This window comes from Balaenoptera ricei, chromosome 2, assembly GCF_028023285.1.
Source record: "Balaenoptera ricei isolate mBalRic1 chromosome 2, mBalRic1.hap2, whole genome shotgun sequence".
Classification (NCBI taxonomy): Eukaryota; Metazoa; Chordata; class Mammalia; order Artiodactyla; family Balaenopteridae; genus Balaenoptera; species Balaenoptera ricei.
The window spans coordinates 5633575-5657094 of NC_082640.1; the positions used below are offsets into that span (position 1 = coordinate 5633575).

The following is a 23520-nucleotide window of genomic DNA, read 5'->3' on the forward strand; positions in this document are numbered from 1 at the left end:
GGGGTAGAGCTGGAAATCACTCTGCAGAAAACCCTAAATTCTTTCCAGGGGCCAGCAGTGTTGTTTTCTTAGACGTTTCGATGAGTATCAGCCCTTGGTGAATGATGCTTGCAGACAAGTGGGGTTCATATCTCAGTTTGGGTTTCCCTAAAAGCAGTGCCCGAATGGCTGGGTGGCAGGTCGTGTAATTAGGAGGTGGTACCAGGCGGCAGAAGGGAGGCAACCATGGGGGGGAGGCTGAGGAGAGAGAGCCAAGGAAGGGAGGCCCTGTGGGCGACGTGGGCTTAATCCTGCTGCGACCCCCGAGGTCCTAGGAGGTCTGCTCCTCGGAATCTTCCCTCTGAGGGCACAAGGCATTGGTCCCCCAGCTCCCGTCCCCACTGATGGAACCTGGGATCGTCAGTGCCCCACGCTTGCAGCCTGAGAAAGCTCCCTTGGGAAAGGCAGTGGGCGGCAGATTGTAAATCAGACGTGGGTGCTCGGGGTGGGGCACGCAGGGAGCTGAGGAAGTGCCCGCAGCTTTTCCAGCACTGCTGCAGTGGCTTTATCTCGGGTAATTAAGATGGCCCTTGAGAATCGGTTATAATCAGCTGTTTGTTGCAGGAATCTAGTCATTAGATGATTTCCAAGTACACATGAAACTCCTATCGCCTCAGCGGTAGGGACTGCCTCATGACAAGGTTCTGTATCTAGTAGAACTTGAACTCCACGAAGGCTGGGTATTTGTCTGTTTTTGTTCTGTTTTGTTTTGTTTCACTGCTATACCCCCAGAGCCATAGAGCACTTGGCAAATAGTAAACACTTGATATACATTTGTGGGATAAATGAAAGCGGCACATCTCCAATTGTTGTGCAGTGATAATGTACACTTATGGTGATTTGCAAAGGGATTTCAACATCCATTTTCCCATTTGAATGTTAACTAATCCTGTGAGGTAAGAGGGGTATTTTACTGCTCCCCATTTCACTGTTGTCAAAACAGAGGCTCAGAAAGATTGCTGGGTTTTTCCACAACCATAAGGATAGTGAGTGGAAAAGCTGAGAACTGAATCCGTCCCCGCTGCACACGCCACGTCAGCCGGTGTAGAAGGACAGATGTGGGCAGTGTGCAAGGTACTGAAAGGAGCGGCTTTTTGGCAGGACTGTATAGGAAACTTCAAAACTTAAAAACCTTATTTAATTACAAACCAAGTTGTCTCCTTGAAAAGAAGCGGGGTTCTCAAATCACGTCCTCACTGAGTAGACGCAGTGTCACTGGAGTCACATTTAGCAGCTCGAGTCTCTGCAAAGGAGGACGATGCTGCAGTAAGTGGGACTGGAGACAGAGCCGGTGAGTCCTTGCGTGCAACCCGAACCCTGTCTTCACGTAAGTCCGGCTGCCCAGGCGTAACTCCAGCTCAGAAGAGGACCAGTTTCTTCCGAGGAGAGAATAGGGTGGCCCCCGAAATTCACGAAACTGCCGCTCAGCTCAGACTGTGAAGCAGGAGTAACGCTCACGTGGGGAATGTCGAGACGCTCCCTCCCGCGGGCCAGATTTCTCAGCCGCATGAAAACCCTTAACCCATACAAAGGGCTGGCAGCCAGGTGTTCCACGGTAACGTGACACGTTCCTCACCCTTCAATTTCATATTGCAAAGCTCGTGTGATTGTTGCCTACTTGGCAACATGTAAATGGGTTCATTGTGCTTTGGTTTTGTCCCACCCATTACGTGAGAGAGCAAAGGGCAGGCCTGTTCCCTGCGAGCAGCCCTGGGGACAGAGGGACAGCACAAGGCCTCCGGGCAGCAGCGTTCAAACAGGGTCCTGCACAGAAAGGACCATGCGGAGGCTGCGGTCTGCTTGGGGCTTATTTGTATCAGGACAAGGTGGGCTCCCGTGTCCCATCCAACCAGGGTTTGAGGGAATATTTTGAAGCCCTTAAATATTTGGGCAAGTTTATTTCTTAAGGCTGAAGTGAGTGAACCCCCTGACTTTTTCCCTCCAAACCTTGTTTGACGTCTCTGCAAATACTCAAGAAGGTGCTGTCATCAATTTGGGTTAATGACAATAAAATGATTATTTCCATCCCTTGTCACATGGACGCTGATGACATGTTAGCAACAGGTTGCACAGTATTTTACCGCAGGTGGGTGTGTGGCCTGGAAACATCGCTGACTTTCTCCACCCATCTGTCCCCATCCTGTTCATCAGCCCATCCTGTTCAGAGCCCGGTAGGGCCTCACTGTCTCCAGGTATCCGGTTTACCTGAGTTTCACCTGATCTAACCAAGAGCCCATCTATTTTTCTCTCAAAAAGCAGTGTCCGGAGAGCGGCCAGTTGCATTAAGCAACGGCCGCTTGGTTACTCATAACCCTGGAATGCTGACTTGATTGTAGCAGTAAATGGAGCTAACAGAGCAGAAAGAACTGTTCAAAACAGATTAAAACCATAGGCTTTGAAATGTTCTATATCCTGAGCGTTGGCTAAAAACACATTTTTTAATCTCTGATCATCAGACCAATTCTTTTTCCCACAAAGTTGAGTCATATGCTGTAATCCAACGAAGCACACCCTGAAATTCTTTCCATCTTTTTCCTCTTTTGAAGAGTCATGTGCTAACTATTGGTTTTAATTTGTGGAAGCGGAAAGTACCATTTTATTGTTTCAGTTAGAGAAACACTGGCTGATTTCACTTCAGTCTCTGAGAAAGGAGTCTGAACAGCACAGAGCAGGAAAGGAAAGCCACTCCTCAGCGCAGTGAACCCAGACAATTGCGGGCCGTTAGCCTCCGCTGGTCTCTCCCCCGCTGTCTCTGTGAACCCGGCTCTGTAAGAGGGAAAGCAAAGAATGTCAAAAGCGGCAGTGTTTACTCTTCTGGAGGCTTCTAGGCCTGGCCGACTCATACCCGTTTTGTTTGCGATCTCAAGGGGACCCTGAGCAGGGAAACCAGAATATTTTGCTGACGTGCAAGTTTTCTTTGTTAGAACTAAACGCTTGCGCTCACTGTTCTGTCCAAATATGTGCTGCTCGTGGGGTGGACGATTGGGAGCCCAGGCTGTGGGTTTTGGGCTCAGAGCTCCGCCCCAGGCCAGGGGGCAGGGGAATCTCAAGGGTGCTAAACCAGAAGCAGTGTGGTTTGTGCCATTTGCATATGTGTACGTGGGAAGGGCCACACGGGGCTCTGCCTCCAGTCCTGCCTCTGATGGGACTTGGGGGGCCACACAAACAGAGCTCCTCCTAGTGAAAATCAGCACCAAGCGTTTGGCTCGCTTCATTCCTTTGCAATTACAGCCCTTGCGCTGGGCGCTCCTGGAACAGTGGTTTCATTCATTTCGGCCTTTCCTGCATGGCTGGGGGGAATTAATCAGACAAAGAAATCATTATGGATTCAAATCACACACTCTTCGCCGAAAGTAGGCTGCTTGTTCTCGCTCTCCCTCCCCGAGGACACTTGAGTGATGCCCACATCAGTCAGAAGCCGCCCTCGGGGGCGGGGGGGGGGGGGGGGCGGGGCAGGGGCGCGGGGCCTCAGGGTGGGGAGATGTTCGGGTGGGAGAGCAGCGCAAGTCGGGGTGGGCAGGGCACCACACGCACCCACGCACCCACTGGGCCACCTTTCCCGGGTCCGGTTCCAGCCGGGAGGGGGAAGGCCGCAGATGCCAGCGTGCCTGAGAACTGTCAGCAAAACTGGTGGTTCTTGCACTAACGCAAGTGTGGCAGGATCGAAGGTCGGGGGTCTACACCTTCTGTGGGATCCTTATCTTCCCCCCACACCCCCGCACACGGGCTATCCAAGGGGCCCTTGAGAAACCTGTGTGTGAGGCCTCCTGGAGGTGCCCCTGGGCCGGGCCAGACCTCCTGCAAGATGCTGGACGTGAGATCCAGGGGAGAGTTGCCACGAGGAGTGTGTCGCCGGGGTATTGCATCCAACCCAATAGCTGCAAACTGGAGAAGCCTAGGAGACCCCGGGACAAGTGGGGTGGACCTAGCGGGGCAGAGTCCAGGGCGATTCCCGAGCAGGAGCTGAATGCTCTCCATCTTGCTCCTGTGAGCGTCTGTGCTAGGAGAAGGTACAGAGGGGCCTGTAGGACTCCCTCCCTGAGGGGACCGCAGAACACACTGATAGAGGTTACGTTTTCATTCCCTCTGAAGGGGCAGAAATATCATATTAAATGCCTGATCTTGTAAAGCATTCGGGCTGCAAAGTGGAAAATCCTAAAAATGTAGCAGTGATCAATAGCCTTCAGTGAACAAACAAAATAGCTTTATGCTAAGGCTATTCCTATGCGCCCAGAAGAGTTAGAAAATCAGACTTGATACCGGATTATCTGCCACATGCCTCTGCCAAAGAAAGCAGGGGATCCTATGTGAACTTGGAAGAGGGGAAGGGGAGATAGGGGAGAGTCTGGGATAATCTACTCAGTTCAGCTCTGCAGCTCTGGCTGAGGGAACAAGCAGGCATTTCATGGGCGGTTGAACTTGTGTGTTATGAGGGCAGAGGGAGTGCCTTGGAAAATCCAGCTCAGGTTTACAGTGTGTCCCCACGTGGGGAGGCTGAGATTTCAATCTCTGCTGATAATAGGATCCACACGCTGGTGCTAAAGGGGAATCAGCGGAAGGCTTGTAATTGCTTAAATATCTCTCTCAAGTTCTTTTTTTCTCCGTCCCGTCATAGATCTATGGAGGCCCTGATTTCCACTCTCCCAGGATAGCCCAGCTGTGTGTGCAAAGATCGTCTGAGAATCCCATGCAGGTCTCCAGCACTGGAAATGAGCTGGCAATCCGATTCAAGACTGACTGGTCCATAAATGGGAGAGGCTTCAATATCTCATGGAGAGCGGTCCCTGGAGGTGGGTGAACCAAGGAGCTGTCTCAAAATACTTAAGCTGAGCCCTCGTTAAATTTCACGAAGTGTTTAGAGAGCGATGTGACGGCTACATCCTCCGTCACAGCTCTGTGACTTCTCTAATGGCACATACGCTTCCCTGAGAAAGAGAGTTTAACTTCCAAAGTCACCTCGTATGTGAAAACCAGCCCATGCAAGTGTGCACACCCATGCTGAAAGCAGAAGCAGGGTGGTTGGTTGGACTCGCTTTCTCTCCAAGGGACTTCTGCCTGTTCACCAGCCTCAATTTGGGCATCGACAAAGCGGTAAATTACTTTATGCCACGCATTTGGATGCTTGGCAAATGTTAAATTTGTGAATTTCAAGGAATTATTACCTTTTGTTATATAGTGACTTTCTGCCCAAGATCTTAGGCTGTCTAAATAAATTACCTGTTGCAGAGTTTTAAAAATAAAGTATTAATGTACAAAATCTTTTAGCAGATGTTAATCTATGCAGCTACTACTAATAGCAATGTTTATTGAACGCTTACTGTATGTCAGGCATTTTTCTAACTGTTCTACAAAGACTCTCTCATTTAATCCTCACAACCACCCTCTGAGGGAAGTTTATTTCTTGTCCTTATCTTACTGATGAAGAAATGGAAGCTTAGGGTAGTTAGTGGCCTGTCCAAAGTCACACAGCTAAAAAAATGCCAAAGCAAAGACATGACTCCAGGCTGCCTTATGGCGCCACTTCTGTAGGCCAGAGGTGATATAGTAAGTATATTAGAGCTTTCCTAAAGTTAATGGTGCATGAATTTAATGAAAATTATATTTACATGGTGTTTAGATTACCCAAAAATGATTCTCAATTATCAGAAAATAATACTGAATTTTCCCATTATTAGTTTATATTATCATAAACCCAAGAAATGATGGGTCATAGAGTTAGACAGTGATAGATATTTGATTACATCATAGGAATTAAAAAAACTGAATGACTGTACAAGGTCCAGAATATTAAATTTTAAAAGACAGATGTTAAATAATTTATAAAAGCGTACACTACTGAATTATCAAAATTCTTAGAAGGAGATGTGTTATTCTTACAGTATGTTATATTTTTAGAGAACAATGAAGAGGCATTTCATGGCTTTGCAAAAATATGATTTTATTTGCATTATTTTTCAGTATTTTTAAAATAACCTTTGGCATCAGTATTTAAAGTATTTGAAGTCTTTTCTTAGGCATACTTCTTCATTTTGTTGGGATGCATGAATTAATGGTGAACGTTCAGTTCTTCAGGATGTTTAGCACAGACTACATAAAAATGGTGGTCAAACAAAGTAGCATATCGTTCTGTGCTCCCGGGTAATGGTGTAAAGTTTTGTGCATCAGGGATTCCTCTCATTATTGAATTGGGTCTCCCATCTACAGGTTGTGGTGGCATTTTCCAAGCTCCCAGTGGAGAGATTCATTCTCCAAATTACCCCAGTCCTTATAGAAGCAGCACAGACTGTGCATGGGTCATTCAGGTGGAAAAACATCACCGTGTTCTCTTGAACTTCACTGACTTTGACCTTGAACCTCAGGACTCTTGTATTATGGTAAGTGACACAAATCTCAAGCATTGTCTCCAGTCAGACCTGGGTCAAAACATTGCCATAAGAGCATGTTTAGTGAATGTGTTAGTCATGAATGTTTTCTATGTCAAATCATGGGAAACTCAACTATTAGCAACTTAAAATATAAGGACATTTATTTTTTACCTAAATATAAACCAGGAGGTTTGTTTAGCAACTCAGTCTCTGCTCTACCATTCTTAGTGAATTGGCTTTTCATTTTGTGGTTGTTACCTCATGGTCCAAAAATGGCTGCAGCAGTTTGGAACATCCTAAGTTCAGATCTGAAGAAGACGAGAAGGAATAGTGTTAGTTGTTTCTATTTTGTATTTTTTTTTTTAATCAAGAAAGCAAAATTTTTACAGAAGCCCCCTTACAGATCATTGGCCAGAAGTGGCTGCAAGAGAGATTAGGAAAGTTTAGTGGATTATGATCATGGTTTTATCATAACCACTTTAAATCAATTATTATTAACTCTCTGGGGGTTCTCACAGGGTTCTACTTTTCTTGAGATCAGGATATCTTGATCTGCTACTTGAACAAATCAGTGTCTGATAGAACAGACTAGATGGGGAGACAGGGGGTGGAGGAAAAGGGATATAGTTGGTTCAATATAGTTAGTTGGTTCAATGACAAAAAGTGTCTATCACTACCAACAGGTTTAATACATTTTCACCTGAAACTATATGTTTAATGTAAAGGTGAATGAGGTTGTATTTTGAAATTTTCTTTTTGTCTTTAATTTAATTTTTTTGGTTACCTGATTTTATTTTAACACAAGGTTTTCCATCTTTCATTTGTATTTAGAGATATTTCATTCAAATATAAACCAGATCCTCTTGGCTAATGGATCTTTCTGTTTTAGTTTCCTGACCGTTTCTTATACAAATTCCAACTGGCTAGCTTTCAAATTTAACTCAGGAAAATTCAAAAGTTGTTTCATAATTTTCAAAGTAGTCCAGGCTAACAGTATGATTTCAAGTATTATTTTACAAGATTAAATCATTAATCTACTTAAAAGTTCATTTGATTTATGGTTATGTATTAACCTTTTAACATGAATCTTCAGAGTCTAAATTGGCAAAGCATTATGTCCTACACCAAACTTAAGGTGTAGGACATCCACTTTCCATAATGGTAACTCTCCTGACAAAGACAATTTTGAAACTTTGGATGATATTTTACAACATTTTCCTAAATGCAACAAGGAACTCACAAGGTAGTGTGAAATTTCTGAGTTAACATCCAAGAGAGATGTGAGCTTGGTACTTGGGATTGCTTTTGCCCGTGGGGCATTTGCTGATCCAGAAGGAGTTAGTGGCACTTCTCAGAGCCTTTCAGGGCAAAGAGGAGCAAAGTTTGAGTCCAGGACCTGAGTAGGGTGTGGGTCCTGGTAAACTCTCCTAAATCCTAGGTAAAATGAAAGTAACAGCTTTCAGAAAGACTGCATCCAAGTGTCGATTCACCTGAGTGGCCTCCCTAAATCTCAAGCCATGGAATAATGAGAGGAACCTTGCATTGCTAATGCATCTAGGCCTTGGACATCTGGCCAAAGCAATTTAAACTCTTCTTCAAAGGGAGATGAAATCATCCCAGACCTCATTTCTACCAATAATTTTCATATGCAACAGCAAGCACACTATCAAAGATATTTATATATAGGAGGAGACAATACAACATAAATGAGTTATAACATGAATAACAGACAATGGAAATAAACACTGATAGGCCAGGTGCTAAAATTACCAGGCACAGGTTAGTAAACAACTATGGTTACTAAGCTTATGGAGATAAAAGTCAAAATTAAAACTTTCAGCAAGGACTGCAAATCATAAAAAGTGACATTGCAAATATTTTTTTTAAAAAACTGAAAAATTTAAAGTGGATAAACACAGAAGCTGAAATTAATATCTCAGTGGAAGGGTTTGGGGTGTTTTGCTTGTTTGTTTTTTGTATGTTAGGCAAATTAGACAGAGATGAGAGAACAAGTGAATTGGAAGATATCAGAAGAATCTATCCAAGAAAACAAAACAAAACAAAGCAAAAGGATGAAAAATACAGAATAGAGGTTAAGACAAATATAGGACACATATAAAAGATGTAACATACATTTAAATACATCTAGAAATGGAGCAGGAACAATATTTGAAGAGCTGATGACTAAGGCTTTTCCAAAACTGATGAGAGACATCAATTTACAAAAACAAGAATCCCAAGGGAGCCTGTATACAGCCAAGCAGGATAAATAGAAAGACATACTTATCTGAGAAAACTTAAAGATTTTAATCTTTATCTAAAAGATAAAGAAAAAAATGTAACAATCATCCAGGAGAGTAGGTGAGCGGGTGAACAGATAATCTTTTAGGAAGTGGCAGACTGAATGCTGACTTCTCAACAGTGATAACCGGAAAGAGAAAAGACGAGAGTTGGTATCTTAAATTTGAAGGAAGAAAATAACTATCAACCAGGAACTCTGTACTCTCCTAAAATAACCTTTAAACATGAAGGTGAAATAAAGCATTGAAGCAGTAGAGGTGCCTTCAAGAGAAGGTCGAATGGGCCAGAGACAGCTTGTCTGCCTTACAGTTTTGTCTCTGGTGGGCAATTCTCCATCACTTTCTCCCGGTCTGTATGGTTCCAGGTACAGTTTCTTCTCTTTGGTAAAGTTCCTAATCCATAAGATTCAACATGCAAAGGTGTGTGAACAAAACAAAGCCTAGGTCAAAGGCACACCCAGCATGGCTGCATTTTTTCCCTCCTGGGGTCATGAGTAGGATTTTCCACCTGCATGAGATAGAAATACATAGACTGGGCTTTCTCGTAACCAGCGCCATATCTCAGCACACAGCTGGGCTTGACTTCACAAACTGTAGCCAGAGGAAACAGACAGGAGGAAGTAAAACCTCAAATATAATCTGGTCATTAGGCATGGAGATAAGAAAATAAACCCACATACAGGTGTTGGGAGGAGTCCAGTCTGGCAGATACGGTAAAATACAAAATGTAATAGTCCAAACAAGTTGCCAGGATCAGGGGATCCCGCATGAAGTAGCTGGGGTAGCCCCGCCTGCGGGGAGATGCGAATATGAGAAGCAGGTGCTGCTAAGCACTGGAGCGGCACATGGATATAGAAAGCGAACTGCACCAGCCGTGTGGCTCACCACAGCGCTGTGCTTGAGAAATCCAGCTCTGTGGTCGGGCGGCCCTGGGGCTGAGCCTGAATTCTGCCATTTTCTAGTTGAGTCGCCTGGGAGAAAGCTCATCTTTCAGCTTCGGTTTCCTTAATTGTGAAACGGGGACAGTAAGAGTATCTGTGTCAGATTTGTCGTTGGGATACTGGAGGTCATGTCGGTGATCCGCTTGTCACACAGAAAGCCCTCCGTCCATGCCAGCCCTAGTCGCCATGACGCGGATGGTGGGCTTCCCCAGAGAGGCACGTGCCAGGGGCCGTGGTGGAGGCGGTGCTGTGGAATACTCGGAGGAGCAACCAGCCTAGGATCCTGGGCCTCCAGGTCTTCGGTAAAAGAAGGCCCTGTCTATGAACCTTTCTGCTAGCACAGCACCAAGCACTTCGTGGACCCAGGACTCAGTAAACTGTAATAATGATCACGAGGAGACAGGAGTGATTCATTTGGGCCTGGAAGCCAGAGGAGGTCTCACACCGAAGATGACATGTACGCGGCAGAATTTCACTAGTAGACATGTGGCACAGAAGCCAGGGGAGGGAGCTCCGGGGGGAGGACAGGGTAGATTGTGCGCAGAAGCGCGAGCGTGCACAGACATTTGGGCTGTAGCTCTGTGCTGGGGGGCGTGTGGAGACCCAGGGTCTATAGAGAACACCCGAACTGGACAAACTCTTTTGTGCTCTGTGAAGAATTTGAAATTATCCTATAGCCAGTGCGGGGAGTTGATGAACGTTTTCTGTAACGTACTCAAAACTGTGTTTTATAATAACAGGCAGCCGTGTGAGGCTAGGGTCGGCAGAGAAAGAGAAGGATGGTATAAAGGCTGACTGGAGAGCTATGGAAAAACCTTGGGGAGTGGCCTTGGGAGTGGAGAGAAAGGATGTACCGGCAAGCTTATGTTGGCGTAGCCACCGAAACCTAGAGGCTAATTACACGGTGGAGGGTCGGGGGGAGGGGTGATAGAGATGCAGGGGTTAAGATGATTTGCTTGAAGAATGGGTAAATAATAATGCCATTGGCTAAGAGAGTACTAAAGGGATAGACTACTCAGTTTGATTTGGAAACTTGAGTTTGAAGGTCTACACTGCGTCCCTTATAGAGTTCAGCAAATGGGTTCAGTGCTCAGGATGGGGTCTGAGCTGGACATACCCACTTGAGGATAATTTCTGTATACTTGGATGGTTGTTAAAACCACAGAAGTAGGTGGAATCCTGTATACGAGTATTTTGTAAAGAGAAAAGGGCCAAGTAAACTCTTGGCCCTAAATCACCATTTAGGGGGAAGATGGAGAAACAAAGGACAAGGAGACTGAAGGGTACTCAAGGAGATGAGTGGAGAAGCAGAAGAGAATGGTAGCATAGAAACCAACAGTGAAGTCAGTTTTAAGAATGGGTGGGCAGAGGTGTCAAATCCAGCAGATGAGGCTGAAATGAAGCCACCAGATTCAGTCTTTGATGACCTTTTAAGAAGCAGGACTGGTGTGGGTAGTACTGGAAGACTCCAGATCACGATGGGTTAGGAGATACAAGAGCTTCTCAGCTTTTCCCCAGAATTAGGAAAGTGAATTGTATACAGGGATAAAGGGCCATCATCTGTGGTAAGTCAGGATCAAAGGAAAGTTGTTATTATTATTTGTTGTAGTGGTGAAGAAGCTTAAGCATGCCGGGAGGGCAGGGTGCTGGTGACAAAAGAGCAGCTGAGTGTAAGAGATCAATGGAGTAAATGATGAAGTCATGTTATCAGGGCAGAGACCTGAGGAAGGGCCAGGTTGGTTTTATAAATTTCATATTTTCAGAATGAGAAATTTGAAGCCATGGCCAACCGTAACGTTTCTTTTCTGATTTGCAAATGTATTTATATTGAAAGTTGCATAAATCATATACAAGCTAAGTCATTTTTGTTTGTACAATTTGTAACTCACCTTTACTAAGAGATAAAGAAATGTGAAAAAGGACTGTTCGGATAAGTTGGGGTAGAGATCTGCTGTGTACGGTTGCGGGGATGGAGGTCTGCAGAGGTTTAGAAACAGGCAGGCAATGCACTGGCGAGGCTGGGAGCTTGGCTCCAATTTAGAGTTCACTGTCCAGGGGTTCATGAAGGTAGGCATTGAGGCACCAGCCATCTATCTTTATGGCTAGATGGACACTGGATGCGAAATGCCCCCGAAAATCCAGTATCTTACATAATATCTCTGCAGTTTAAGTTCATACAAAGCCAGTCATTCATTTTGCAGACATTCAAGTTAATTTCTTGGTCCTGCTACTTAGACAGAGTCATTAGCAAAGAGAAAAATATTCAACTGCCAATGCTGCTGCCAGATAATGTTTGTGTTCATGGGATTTTTAATAGAGCGCAAGTGTATTATTCAATACCAAGGTAAATTATGCTTGGATAGGACCAGCCTTCAGGGTTTTAAACCTCCTATATCAGTTTGGATTGTCAGAAGTGGAAATATTCTTTCTAAAAGTCATCGTGTTTATTGTTGTAAACACAGGGACACATAGAATGTTAAGATCGGAAGAGGAGAGGTTAGAGATAATTTACTGTCATCTGTTTATACGAAAAATAAGAAAGTCGTGGTGCAGAGAGGTCAGGATCAAGACCAGGTACAAATTAACAGCAGGACCAGCACTAAAATGCAAGGAAGCCTAAAGTAAGAGTAAGTATTTTGGTAAAATATAAAAATGACAGTCTACATGCAGGGGACTGTCACAGGGTAAAGGCCAACTGAAAAAATAGTGGAGGGGGGAATAAAACCACGGTTACTCTGGAACCATTCTGAACTCTTTTTCGGATGAACCCACACTTCATTTATCAATATTGGGAAAAGTGTTAGGATCTCGAACATGAATTGCGAAGTGGGTATCCTGTGAAGCCAGGTGGTCTGGGTTCCATCCGTCCATTCGGTCTTTGGTGCCCACTATGTTCCAGACGCTGCCAGGAGGTCGTTTCCAGGCTCAGCACCGCCACTCACCTCTCTGCACGGCCTGGGGATGCTAGTTTGCTCACTTATAAAATCAAGTGCCTGGGGAGCCCAAGCAGAAAGAGGGGACCTAGGGGAGAGGATCCAGTTCTGAGTTGTGTCTGTGGGTCGGAAGAGGAGAATAAGGGGGGGAGTTGGAGGAGCAGACACGAAGGGTCTGTCAGTAGTGAAGGTGATGTCAGTAGCGGGCTCATTCCGGAGGCCACAGTCCAACTCCACAGCACTGGGCTTCTGTTCGTCCCCTGGGGCACAAGTCCATGGGCAGTGGCTAAGGGGTCATCTCCACACTCCACTTGCTGTACAGAAGAGAGCTCTTCTTGTAGGAGGTCTCGTCCCCAGAGGTCCCAAGTGGAGACAGCGTAAGCCCAAGGGAGCCCTAAGCCATCACTCTTGGCTGCGTGGAACTAGACGCACAATTTTCAGCAAGCAGAAGAAACAGATGAAAATTTAACCACGGAGCAGTAATGCACAGCCTCTGTCCCCTTTCACAGAACCCACAGCAGCAGTCTTTGTATGCCAAAGGGTCAGTCTGCTTGATGCGTGAATGACTAACAGATGCACGGCCAAACACAGGAATACATGAATTTTTGTGGTCTCTGCTCCTACAATGACTGGGATTTTTTTTTTTTTTTCCAGTTGATGTAGCTTGTATTGTAAGAAACATGCAGTTCTGTTCCTGCCAGGTAGAATCCAATCCTCTGGCTTTGGGTTTAAAGAAAGGCCCAAGTCCTCCCTCCCTGAAGAGTTTTGAGAATAGGAGATGGACAGGTGTGAGGCAAGCATCTCGACCCAGTTCTGGACCTCACTCACACTCCTCTGGCTTAGCTAACAGGGCCCTAGCTAAATGAGTATCAGACAATTAACAGGGTGGAAGGAACCTCGGAGGTCACCTAGTCAGTCCAAGTCTCTTAGTTTACTGGTAAGAACTCAGAGGCCCAGAGGCCAGAGTGATGTGCTTGATAAACCGCAGTTAGTGGCAGAGTCCCATTAGAGACCCAGCCATCTCTCAGAATTATTTGTAAGGAGTAAGACAGGATGCAGGGAATAGTGTCAGGAAGGTATGTGTGCATATGCCAGAGAAAGCCATCCCAGCCTTCAGTGGAAAATTGCGAGCGTGTTGAGCAGAGTTCACTCCCTGGCATGATTATTGATATTCGATCTCAGTATTTCGAGCCACATGAGAACTTAGATAACATGGCAGAAGCATGTTTTCTAGAATTTCATGCTGCTGTAATAAAAAAAGAGAGAAACTAGATTTTTTGGGCTGCTATTGAAGTGGTGATGGCATCATCTGGAGCTCATCAGAAAGCTCAATTTACACTCAGGTTTCAACTAATTTGGTAATATGTGTGCACTTTTTGCTCAGTCCCTGCGAGTGGCTGGCGTCATTAACCTCTGGCTCTCCTGAAGGACACACTGTGAGTGCTTCTTGCTAAGGCGGCAGCGGGACCCAGGGGCTGCACAGAACTTGTACGGTCAGCAGGAAAACGGCTCCGTTAGGTTTCCTTTCACGAAGGCCGAGTATTCAAGTGACCTCCCACTGACAGCCTAATTGCTTAATTACAGGCTCTCTCCTGAGCCTTAAATTCACGTAGCTCTGCGAGCTCTTATTGATGTCCTAGAAATGCGGGCTGTAGGCCAGTGTGAGAGGGGAAGAGAGAAGTCAGATCAGCGGCATGACTGGCCCCCGGAGACCCCCGGCCTCTGATTTCAACATCCTCTTTGCTCAACACAATGGAATGTCTGCCTGGTGAGAATCAGTGAGAAACAGATAAAAGCAAGCAGACCGCGGTCCTGGTCCGGCCTCTCATCTGGAGAAACTATCCACTAGGGCTACGGGACCTGGTACAAAAAAACGGGCACATCATGAGTCACGGTTTTCTTTCTGAAGCTCTTCGTGCTGCTCTAGGAGAAGGAAAGCAAAGTGCTGGATCTGAACCGAAGAAAACCAGATCCCCCCCACGCCAAAGCTGCAGTGCCTGTTGTTCACACGATCTGACAATAAGACACAGGGTGGGACAGGGCAAACGTAAAACACAGTATCCGTATTTCGTTTTATTTTTTTAAGACACTACCTACGATGTGTTTCCTTTTAAAACATTGATATTTCCAAACCCGAACAAATAGACACAGGAATAATAGGAGTCAGTACTTCAAAGAAACAATTCTTCAACAGTTCTTCTTTGAATATGTATTGTTTTACAAATAGATCCATGACAGAAAGCAGTCTCTTTCCCTCTCTTTCTCTCTCCCTCTCATATCTTCCCTTTTTCCTTTACTTCTCACCACAGAAAGTTTGCCTTCCATTTGATACTTGAGGAAGATCTCCAGTAATCTCTTTTAAATGTTTTATTTTGTGGCTTGCTTTTGGTAACCCCTTAGCCGTTTTGCCTGCCGGTGCCAAGTTAGTTACCAAAAGCCGCGCTGATACTTTACATCCCCAGAGCAAAGAATCATTGAATTGGAGCCACGGTCCTCAATCTGCGGACACAAGCTTTGTTTGTGTTTCAGCTCAGAAGCTCCTTAAATGTATGTTTATTCGTGAAAATAAAATGAGCTTCTTGGATTTCTTTTCATACCAACGTTTCCAGCAATCTTTGAGTCCCTGCTTGCAACAACTGCAAATTATGAGAGTTTCTTGTCTCCTGTAAAATTTGGAGCTGGAGTGCCACCCTGTAAAACAAAGAAACAGGAGTGACAAGAGTCCCGGCACGGGATGTGTGCGGTGAATTGGGGATTTCATTTCAGAGGCCCGTAGCTGGAAAACATCTCTCACGGAGGAAACCGATGCCGCCTCCGCCCTCCGCCCTCCACCCGCAAGGAAAGCTGCTGTAATGGGCAATATTTCCCTTTCCTTCCTTACCTAAATTTATGACTTTAACAGCTTGGATAATTTCCTGGTGGAGTCAGCTCCCTGTCACTTAGTATTTCCTCCGCCGGCAATTACCGTTCCAACATGGGGCTCCGTTAGCAACTATGTTGCCCTCCTCCCGTTTGCCACACGTGAATACATTTCACGGGCTCTCATGCTCCAGACGGACTTTGCAGCCTGATGTGAATGATGTCTTCTCTGCCCTTTGATCTTATCCACCACATGTCTTGACCCCGATAAACTTCAAGGCAATCCAAGCAGTAGACACGCGTTGCGAGAATGAATTAAAAATGAAGTGAAGGGGAAAGACCAGGTTGAAAGCCAATTAGGCCAGGGGCGAGGTGAGCAAAGACGCCATGCTGGTCTAACGAGACTGTGGTTAGACCAGGAAAGGACAAGGAGTGGACGTCTATCTGGATCCAAGACTAGAGCCGCGTTAGGAATCGGGGATTTGGGTGTTAGGTTTAGTGATTGGTCCTGGGCACTGTGCCCACTTTGTTCCAGCCGGCTCCGTTAGCACGCTGGGAATCCCGTGCATGTACAGTGGGGTGGAACGCATGACAGGTGCCAGCCACTCCAAAACCCAGCCGGGCCCCAAATAAGACTTTCTGAAAGGCCACTGAGGATGCTTGCTTGCAAGTCTAGAGAAGAGAGAGGTGGCTTCCACTCTGTTTCCCCGGATTTTCTGTCTAGGAGACGACGGACATGTCACTAGCTTCCTTGAATCATGATCTCTCAATATTCTATTGTCAGTGAAGAAAACTTGATTTTATCTTTTTGGTTGGTTTAATGATAATTGATCAGAGGTCAGACAGATGGGGTTCATATACTGGCTCCACACTACCCAGTGTGTGACTGTGAACAAGTTACTTATGTCTTCTGAGCCTCAATTTTACCAGCTGCAAAATGGAATTGTAAGAAAGATGGAATTTTTTTAAAGACCTAAATGTAAGGCCAGTCACTATCAAACTCTTAGAGGAAAACATAAGCAGAACACTCTTTGACATAAATCACAGCAAGATCCTTTTTGACCCACCTCCTAGAGAAATGGAAATAAAACCAAAAATAAACAAATGGGACCTAATGAAACTTAAAAACTTTTGCACAGCAAAGGAAACCCTAAACGAGATGAAAAGACAACCCTCAGAATGGGAGAAAATATTTGCAAACGAAACAACTGACAAAGGATTAATCTCCAAAATATACAAGCGGCTCATGCAGCTCAATATCAAAAAAACAAACAACCCAATCCAAAAATGGGCAGAAGACCTAAATAGACATTTCTCCAAAGAAGATATACAGATTGCCAACAAACACAATGAAAAGATGCTCAACATCACTAATCATTAGAGAAATGCAAATCAAAACTACAATGAGGTATCACCTCACACTGGTCAGAATGGCCATCATCAAAAAATCTACAAAGAATAAATGCTGGAGAGGGTGTGGAGAAAAGGGAACCCTCTTGCACTGTGGGTGGGAATGTAAATTGATACAGCCACTATGGAGAACAGTATGGAGGTTCCTTAAAAAACTGAAAGTAGGACTACCATATGACCCAGCAATCCCACTACTGGGCATATACCCTGAGAAAACCATAATTCAAAAAGACACTTGTACCACAATGTTCATTGCAGCTTTATTTACAATAGCCAGGACATGGAAGCAACCTAAGTGTCCATCAACAGATGAATGGGTAAAGAAGATGTGGCACATATATACAATGGAATATTACTCAGCCATAAAAGGAAACGAAATTGAGTTATTTGTAGTGAGGTGGATGGACCTAGAGTGTGTCATACAGAGTGAAGTAAGTCAGAAAGAGAAAAACAAATACTGTATGCTAACGCATATATATGGAATCTAAAAACAAAAGTGGTTCTAATGAACCTAGGGGCAGGACAGGAATAAAGGCACAGACGTAGAGAATGGACTTGAGGACACGGGGAGGGGGAAGGGTAAGCTGGGACGAAGTGAGAGAGTAGCACTGACATATATACACTACCAAATGTAAAATAGATAGCTAGTGGGAAGCAGACGCATAGCACAGGGAGATCAGCTCGGTGCTTTGTGACCACCTAGAGGGGTTGGATAGGGAGGGTGGGAGGGAGACGCAAGGGAGGGGAAATGGGGATATATGTATATGTATATGTATAGCTGATTCACTTTGTTATACAGCAGAAACTAACACAACATTGTAAAGCAATTATAGTCCAATAAAGATGTTAAAAAAAAAAGAAAGATGGAATTTTAAAAATATGCTTAAAGCATTAGTCACAGTGCCTGGTACAGATGAGTGTTAGCTGCTGCTCCTGAGTTTTCTATTACTACTATTACTGCTTCTATTACTACTATTACTGCTTCTGTTGCTACTCTACTATGTTAAAGGTCTAAACTTATCTTTTTGAAAACTGTGAACCCTAGGCACACAGACCTGGATCCATAACCCTTGGTTCATTGCTAACTATCATGGTTAGTTTGTGAACAGGCTCATTTTACCTTAAAGTATTTTTTTAAATCTTAAACAATATATTATAAAACCTTTCACACACTCTTCGATATATCATCTCGGTAAATTTTTTTCACTTCATAAGTGGCTTATTTTGATACCTTCTAGAAGATTGACAAATGAGTCAAGAAGGAAAAAAGCGATAGTGCAGAAAATGAAAATAATAGCAAATTCATATACGTTTATAATTTGTTTGCATGGAAAGCTTAGCTCTGAAGTTAAGGTGAAGCCTTGGCATACTTTGGGGAATGTAAAACATGCTGTGTGTTTTGCTTTTGAATTGAAATGGTTTCTTCTTACTCCAGTTTATACTAATTTTAACCCACACATATAGTTGGTTTATTTTCTCCCTGAGCAAGATGAAACTTAGTAAAACAAGAAGACAGGAGATGCAGTAGGCATATTTTCCCACCTCCTGCTCTCCAGCGATCTGAGGGAATATATTCCAGTTTCTAGAAATGAAAATACAAACATTGCTGAGGAAGGTAATGTTCGTTTTCCTGCTTCATCATGTGCTTTGGCCTGTGAGTGATGAGTGTTTCAGCAAGGGGATCACGAGTCACTCCATCACCAGGGCTTTGATCCTGGGGGAGGGGCCGCTCGCCGCACCCCTACCAGCCACTCTTCTTGGCGCTAAGCAAGGCATCCGTGATTGCTCGTCTTTATTCAGTACAGTTTTAAAATGTATCGGGACACTCCGCCTTCCTTTTGTATTGGATTTTACATTTTAGAAAGCTCCTTGCTCAGTGGGAGTTGTTTGGAGACTGAATTAACAGGGGACACAAATTCAGGCAGGGGAAATTTTAGGCTCCTTCAGTGACTTAGGCAAGACAGCATGAAGTCCCACAGCAAGACACTGGCGGGCAGGTGGAGGCAAGGGGTCCAAGAGACACGTCGGAGGACGAGTTAACAGACCATAAAGATCCATTCCACTGGGGGATAAGGGAGGGACCTAAAAAGGCTCGGCAATCGGGTCCGTACTTCTGGCATTTACTGAGGCAAGAAGTGAAGGTGCAGGAGGAATTAGGGGGAGGGGGCGATGATTTCAGTTTGAGACATTGACTTCCAAGGTTGATGGAACATACCAGCAATGGTGTCTGGAATGCAGTCAGATAGCTGAGCCTAGAGCTTGGAGAGAGGGCTGGACTACAGTTGTACATATTAGCCAACTAACACATGTTTTGGAAATCTTAAAACAGAAGCCATATCCTTGATACATTCCTGTCAGGCAGCAAAAGGCTAAATTAAATGGCATTAATATCCACTTGGCTTAGATACTGCAGTACAGTTATACGAGTAGCATATTTTCCTGTCTCTGTATGGGGTCATTCACATGTCCATCTGGCTAAACACTTAAGCACTTTAAATATATATGTTATTTTAAATTTTTATATGCTCCTCATACTAAGTTTCTAAAATACAGAAAAGAAAAAAATAAGAAATTAATGGCATCCAAAATATTGCAATACAGAGACAAACTATTAACATTTTGGCTCATTTCCTACAGAAACACATACATGCACACTTATACACACATACACAAAGAGAGTTAAGATAAAACTGCATATAGTTTTGTATCCTGCCTTTTTTCACTTAGCTTATTTAATATGCTTCTTCTTAAGAATAGTTTCTTTGGCCCTATAATCAGTTACATGGACACCGTAGAACTGAGTTAACCACTAGCTTATCATTGATCACTTAGATTTCTCCTATTCTTTTCTTATTATAATAATGCTCTGAAGAGCATATTTATATGTAAATCTTAGTCTACATTTCCCATTATTTCCTTTATTTAGAGTCTCTTTTTTTAATTGAAAACTCTATTATGAAATATTTTAAGTATACAGAAAAGTATCAACTACACAACGCATGTAAAGTATAGCACGAACAAAAGCATCCTACTTGCTAAATCTCAATATTTGGCCACATTTGCTTCAAGTTCTTTTTTTTCTTTTTTTTCCCAAAAGAAATGCATTCCTGAAGAGAAAGTGAGGCCCCATGTGTAGCCCACAGTGTTCCATTCCCAGCCCCTGGCCCAAAGGAAACCAATTTATGAGAAATTGTGTTTACAATTCCCATGGCTATTTTGGTACTTTTTCATTGTATGTGTGCATCTGTATACAGTATGTAATATTATTTTGCATGTTTTACAAATATGTGTTATGTTGTATTATGTACATGAAGTAAATGTATTATGTTCATCAAGTAAATAAATTATTTTGTATCATTTATTTATTTGATGAACATAATACAACCTAACACATATTCTTCCATCCACTCTTTTCATCCAACAATCTGTTTTGAACGTTTTTCTACACTGTGGTGCATTCAGATCTAATGCATTCCTTTTGTCACCACACAAGATTCCACTTTATCAACTTTATCAACATACAATGAGTCACGTACCCATGTACTGTCAGTGCACATTTAAGTTGCTTCTGATATTGTACTATGGCAACCCTTAGCAAGGAACATTCTTGTCCATATTTCTGAATGCAATCGTGCAACAGTTTGTCTCGGGTAGACGCCCGGAAGTGAAAGAGCTAGCTTTTACATTTCCTGTGTTGCCAGATTCCACTAAAAAATGTATGCGTGAGCATTCCTATCATGAAACAGGAGAAACTTACCTTCATATTATCTACCCCCATTTTTAAGATGATGAAACTCATAACCAGAAGCTTCTGAAGTACAGGAACAAACAAGTATCCCAGGTGGATCCAGGACTGGAGTCTAGGTGTTCTGACTCTCAGAGTGCTTCCAGGTGTTCTGACCACGAGGTACCTGTGCTTCCCAGGTGTTCTGAACCTAAGATCACCGTGCTCTCCTCTGGGCCTTAGCTGGTCAGATGGAAAATGTCAGATGGGCCGAATCCCGTACGCAGCCTGTCAGTGAAGGCTGCGCGCTGAGAGGCCATGAACAGTGTGGTTTGAGACGAGTATGTGTGTTGACATCCACTTAAGCTCCACTTTTTTTTTTTTTTTAATTTTTTAATTTTTTTTATTTATGGCTCTGTTGGGTCTTCGTTTCCGTGCGAGGGCTTTCTCCAGTTGCGGCGAGCGGGGGCCACTCTTCATCGCGGTGTGCGGGCCTCTCACTGTCGCGGCCTCTCTTGTTGCGGAGCACAGGCTCCAGACGCGCAGGCTCAGTAGTCGTGGCTCACGGGCCCAGCCGCTCCGCGGCATGTGGGATCTTCCCAGACCAGGGCTCGAACCCGTGTCCCCTGCATCGGCAGGCAGACTCTCAACCACTGCGCCACCAGGGAAGCCCTCCACTTTTTGAATATTGTGGAAGCTGTGCTGTGGAGCAGGGTTTGGTGTTGTAGGGAAAATGTTTGGAGCGGAACACAGAGATTTTTAAAGAAATCACTGTTCTTCCTGAACTAGACCGGACACTTTGTCATCCCCAACTCAACCTGCTACATTAAGGGATCTTATGAATTCTTGAACAAGCTGTGATAGCTTTACTTTCCAAAGAACTAAGGGAGACACAAGGAAAGAAAACAATGGCATTCACCATCAGGGTAACACATTCGCTGAATGCGCATCTCGCGCCAGGCACGTCACCGTCACCACTGCAGCTCCTCTGGGAGGGCCAGCGGTTCCAAGGGCAGTGGAGGTGCCACTCTGTCTGCATTTCTTCCCTTTGTGTACACAACTCAGCCCGCCCTCCGGCTGCCCCGTCGCTACATCCAGTCACCCCTCGGACCTCAAGTAATTTCCAAGTCACTAAGTTCCGTGAATGACTTTTGGTCCCTTCAGTGGAAGGTGACACAGGGAGTCGCTCCAGGTGAGGGAAAGGAGACTCAGAGGCCTGGGAAACCCATCATCCCATAATATTTCCAGGGACTCTTGTGTGGAGAGGTGAGGCGGGGGGGAGTGGTCACCCAGGTGTCCATTTCTTGTCACTGTTTACATTTCAAGGCCTCTATCTCTTGCTTCTTATGGCCGTTCCCTTTCTCTCTACCCCTTTTTAAGAAAAAGTTGGGATTTAGACCTCTTTTCTTTATTTCTCCAAGATACTACACACATGAGGCTCTTTTATATGGTAGACTTTGCCTAAATATTGCAGGTGAGCTAAAATGTGATATTAGACATCCTTGCCCTAAAAACTCCAGTGTTCATTCCTTGCTCAGTCCCTCATTTCACACCCCCTGGATTGGTTCTTTGTTGCTGCCTAAAAACGTATCCCCAAATGTAATAGCGCAAAACAACAATAATTCTAGTTTCTGCGGGTCAGGAACCCCGGTGTGACTGACCACGTGGCCCTTGGCAGGATTCGGTTCTCTGCAGGCTGTGGCCGGAGGCCTCCCTCAGCCCCTCGCCACGCGGCCTCTCTGCAGAGCCTCTCACGACACAGCAGCTGCTTCATCAGGGCGAGCAGTACAGGGCGCAGGGGACAGCGCCAGCAAGAGAGGCTGCCAGCAAGGTGCAAGGGTCCATCTGTCCCAACCGAGCCATGGCAGTGACACCCCTCACTCTGACCTTGTCCTGTTTATCAGAAGCAGGTCGTTAGGTCCATGCCACCCTCCAGGGAGGAGACTGCACAGGGCATGAACCACTGGGGGCCGGGTCAGAAGTTGCCACACTATGCCCACCCCACCGCCCCAGCTGGGCGGTTTTCATGGATTATGTCTCCAACTCAGGCTTCCGTTTTGCTGGATGAACCCCCATCTTTGGACCTCTTTTTGTCTTTGCCTCCCTAGCTTTCCCGTTCCCTCCCTACGATGTTTTATCCATTTCTTAAACAGCAATTTAGCAATCTCTTTGTCCCACTTTAATAGCAGAGGTTAATATCTATTAAGTACCTACTGTGTGCCAGAAACGACCCGACGTACCTTTATGTCTTTTAACTTATTTAATGCTGATGAACAGTGTGAACTGTATTCTCATGGCCATCAGTTTTACAGATTAGGCAGCTGGAGGGCAGAGAGGAGAGAGACTTGTCCACAGTGACGTCACGTAGCATCTCTCCCCTGGCGGTCACTCTCTGCGAGCCTGCGAGGGTGTTTTGCTAAACAAACACCTTCTGTTATTCTCTCTTTAAAAGGAATTCTGCCACCTGCTTTTAAAGAATGCATGTTGTTAAATAATACATATTTCCATCATCAGTAAGTATGTGGAAAGGCGAAAGGTTCCCTTTGCTTGGCTCCTTTATTTTCTCAAATTGCCGGTCCTTGGACTCTGACCATTGGCCTCTGTAAGCATCATCAGGAAGGGGTGCTGGTCTCTCACTTGAATGGTTTTCCTCCCCATCACTTTGAGCTGAAGTTGACACGTGTCAGCTTTGAGAAGGGGTTGATATTTACTCAGATCTCCTTGACATTATAAAGCATCAAGGACTAAAGTTCATAAATGTTTGGCTCAGTTCGACCCTCTGGCTGCAGCTCAGGGTACAGAGGGCCCCCGGTGGCACCGTCATGTCATGTGTTCTGGATGCTCTGGGCCTTGGGGGTCGGTCCGGTGTCCTTCACCCACCTTCCGCCGTCCTCCTTCTCTCGTGGTACTGGTGAAGGGCTGGCACAGCCCGTGAGAGGGCACCTGGGT

The 23520-nt window shown here is 44.8% G+C and overlaps 1 protein-coding gene and 1 long non-coding RNA gene across 2 annotated transcripts in view; one reads left to right on the plus strand and one right to left on the minus strand.

Annotated features, from left to right (window-relative positions):
• Positions 1-23520, plus strand: part of CUBN (cubilin) — a 267353-nt gene that overhangs the window by 112510 nt on the left and 131323 nt on the right. The window contains exons 30-31 of the mRNA XM_059910072.1: positions 4655-4829; positions 6244-6413. Coding sequence (XP_059766055.1) covers positions 4655-4829; positions 6244-6413 — 345 coding nt within the window. The remainder of the gene's footprint in view (positions 1-4654; positions 4830-6243; positions 6414-23520) is intronic.
• LOC132360231 (uncharacterized) lies at positions 14622-15888 on the minus strand. The gene is made up of 2 exons (XR_009501057.1): positions 15460-15888; positions 14622-15269 (listed from the first exon to the last, which is right to left on the minus strand). It is a non-coding gene; the product is annotated as an uncharacterized LOC132360231 (long non-coding RNA).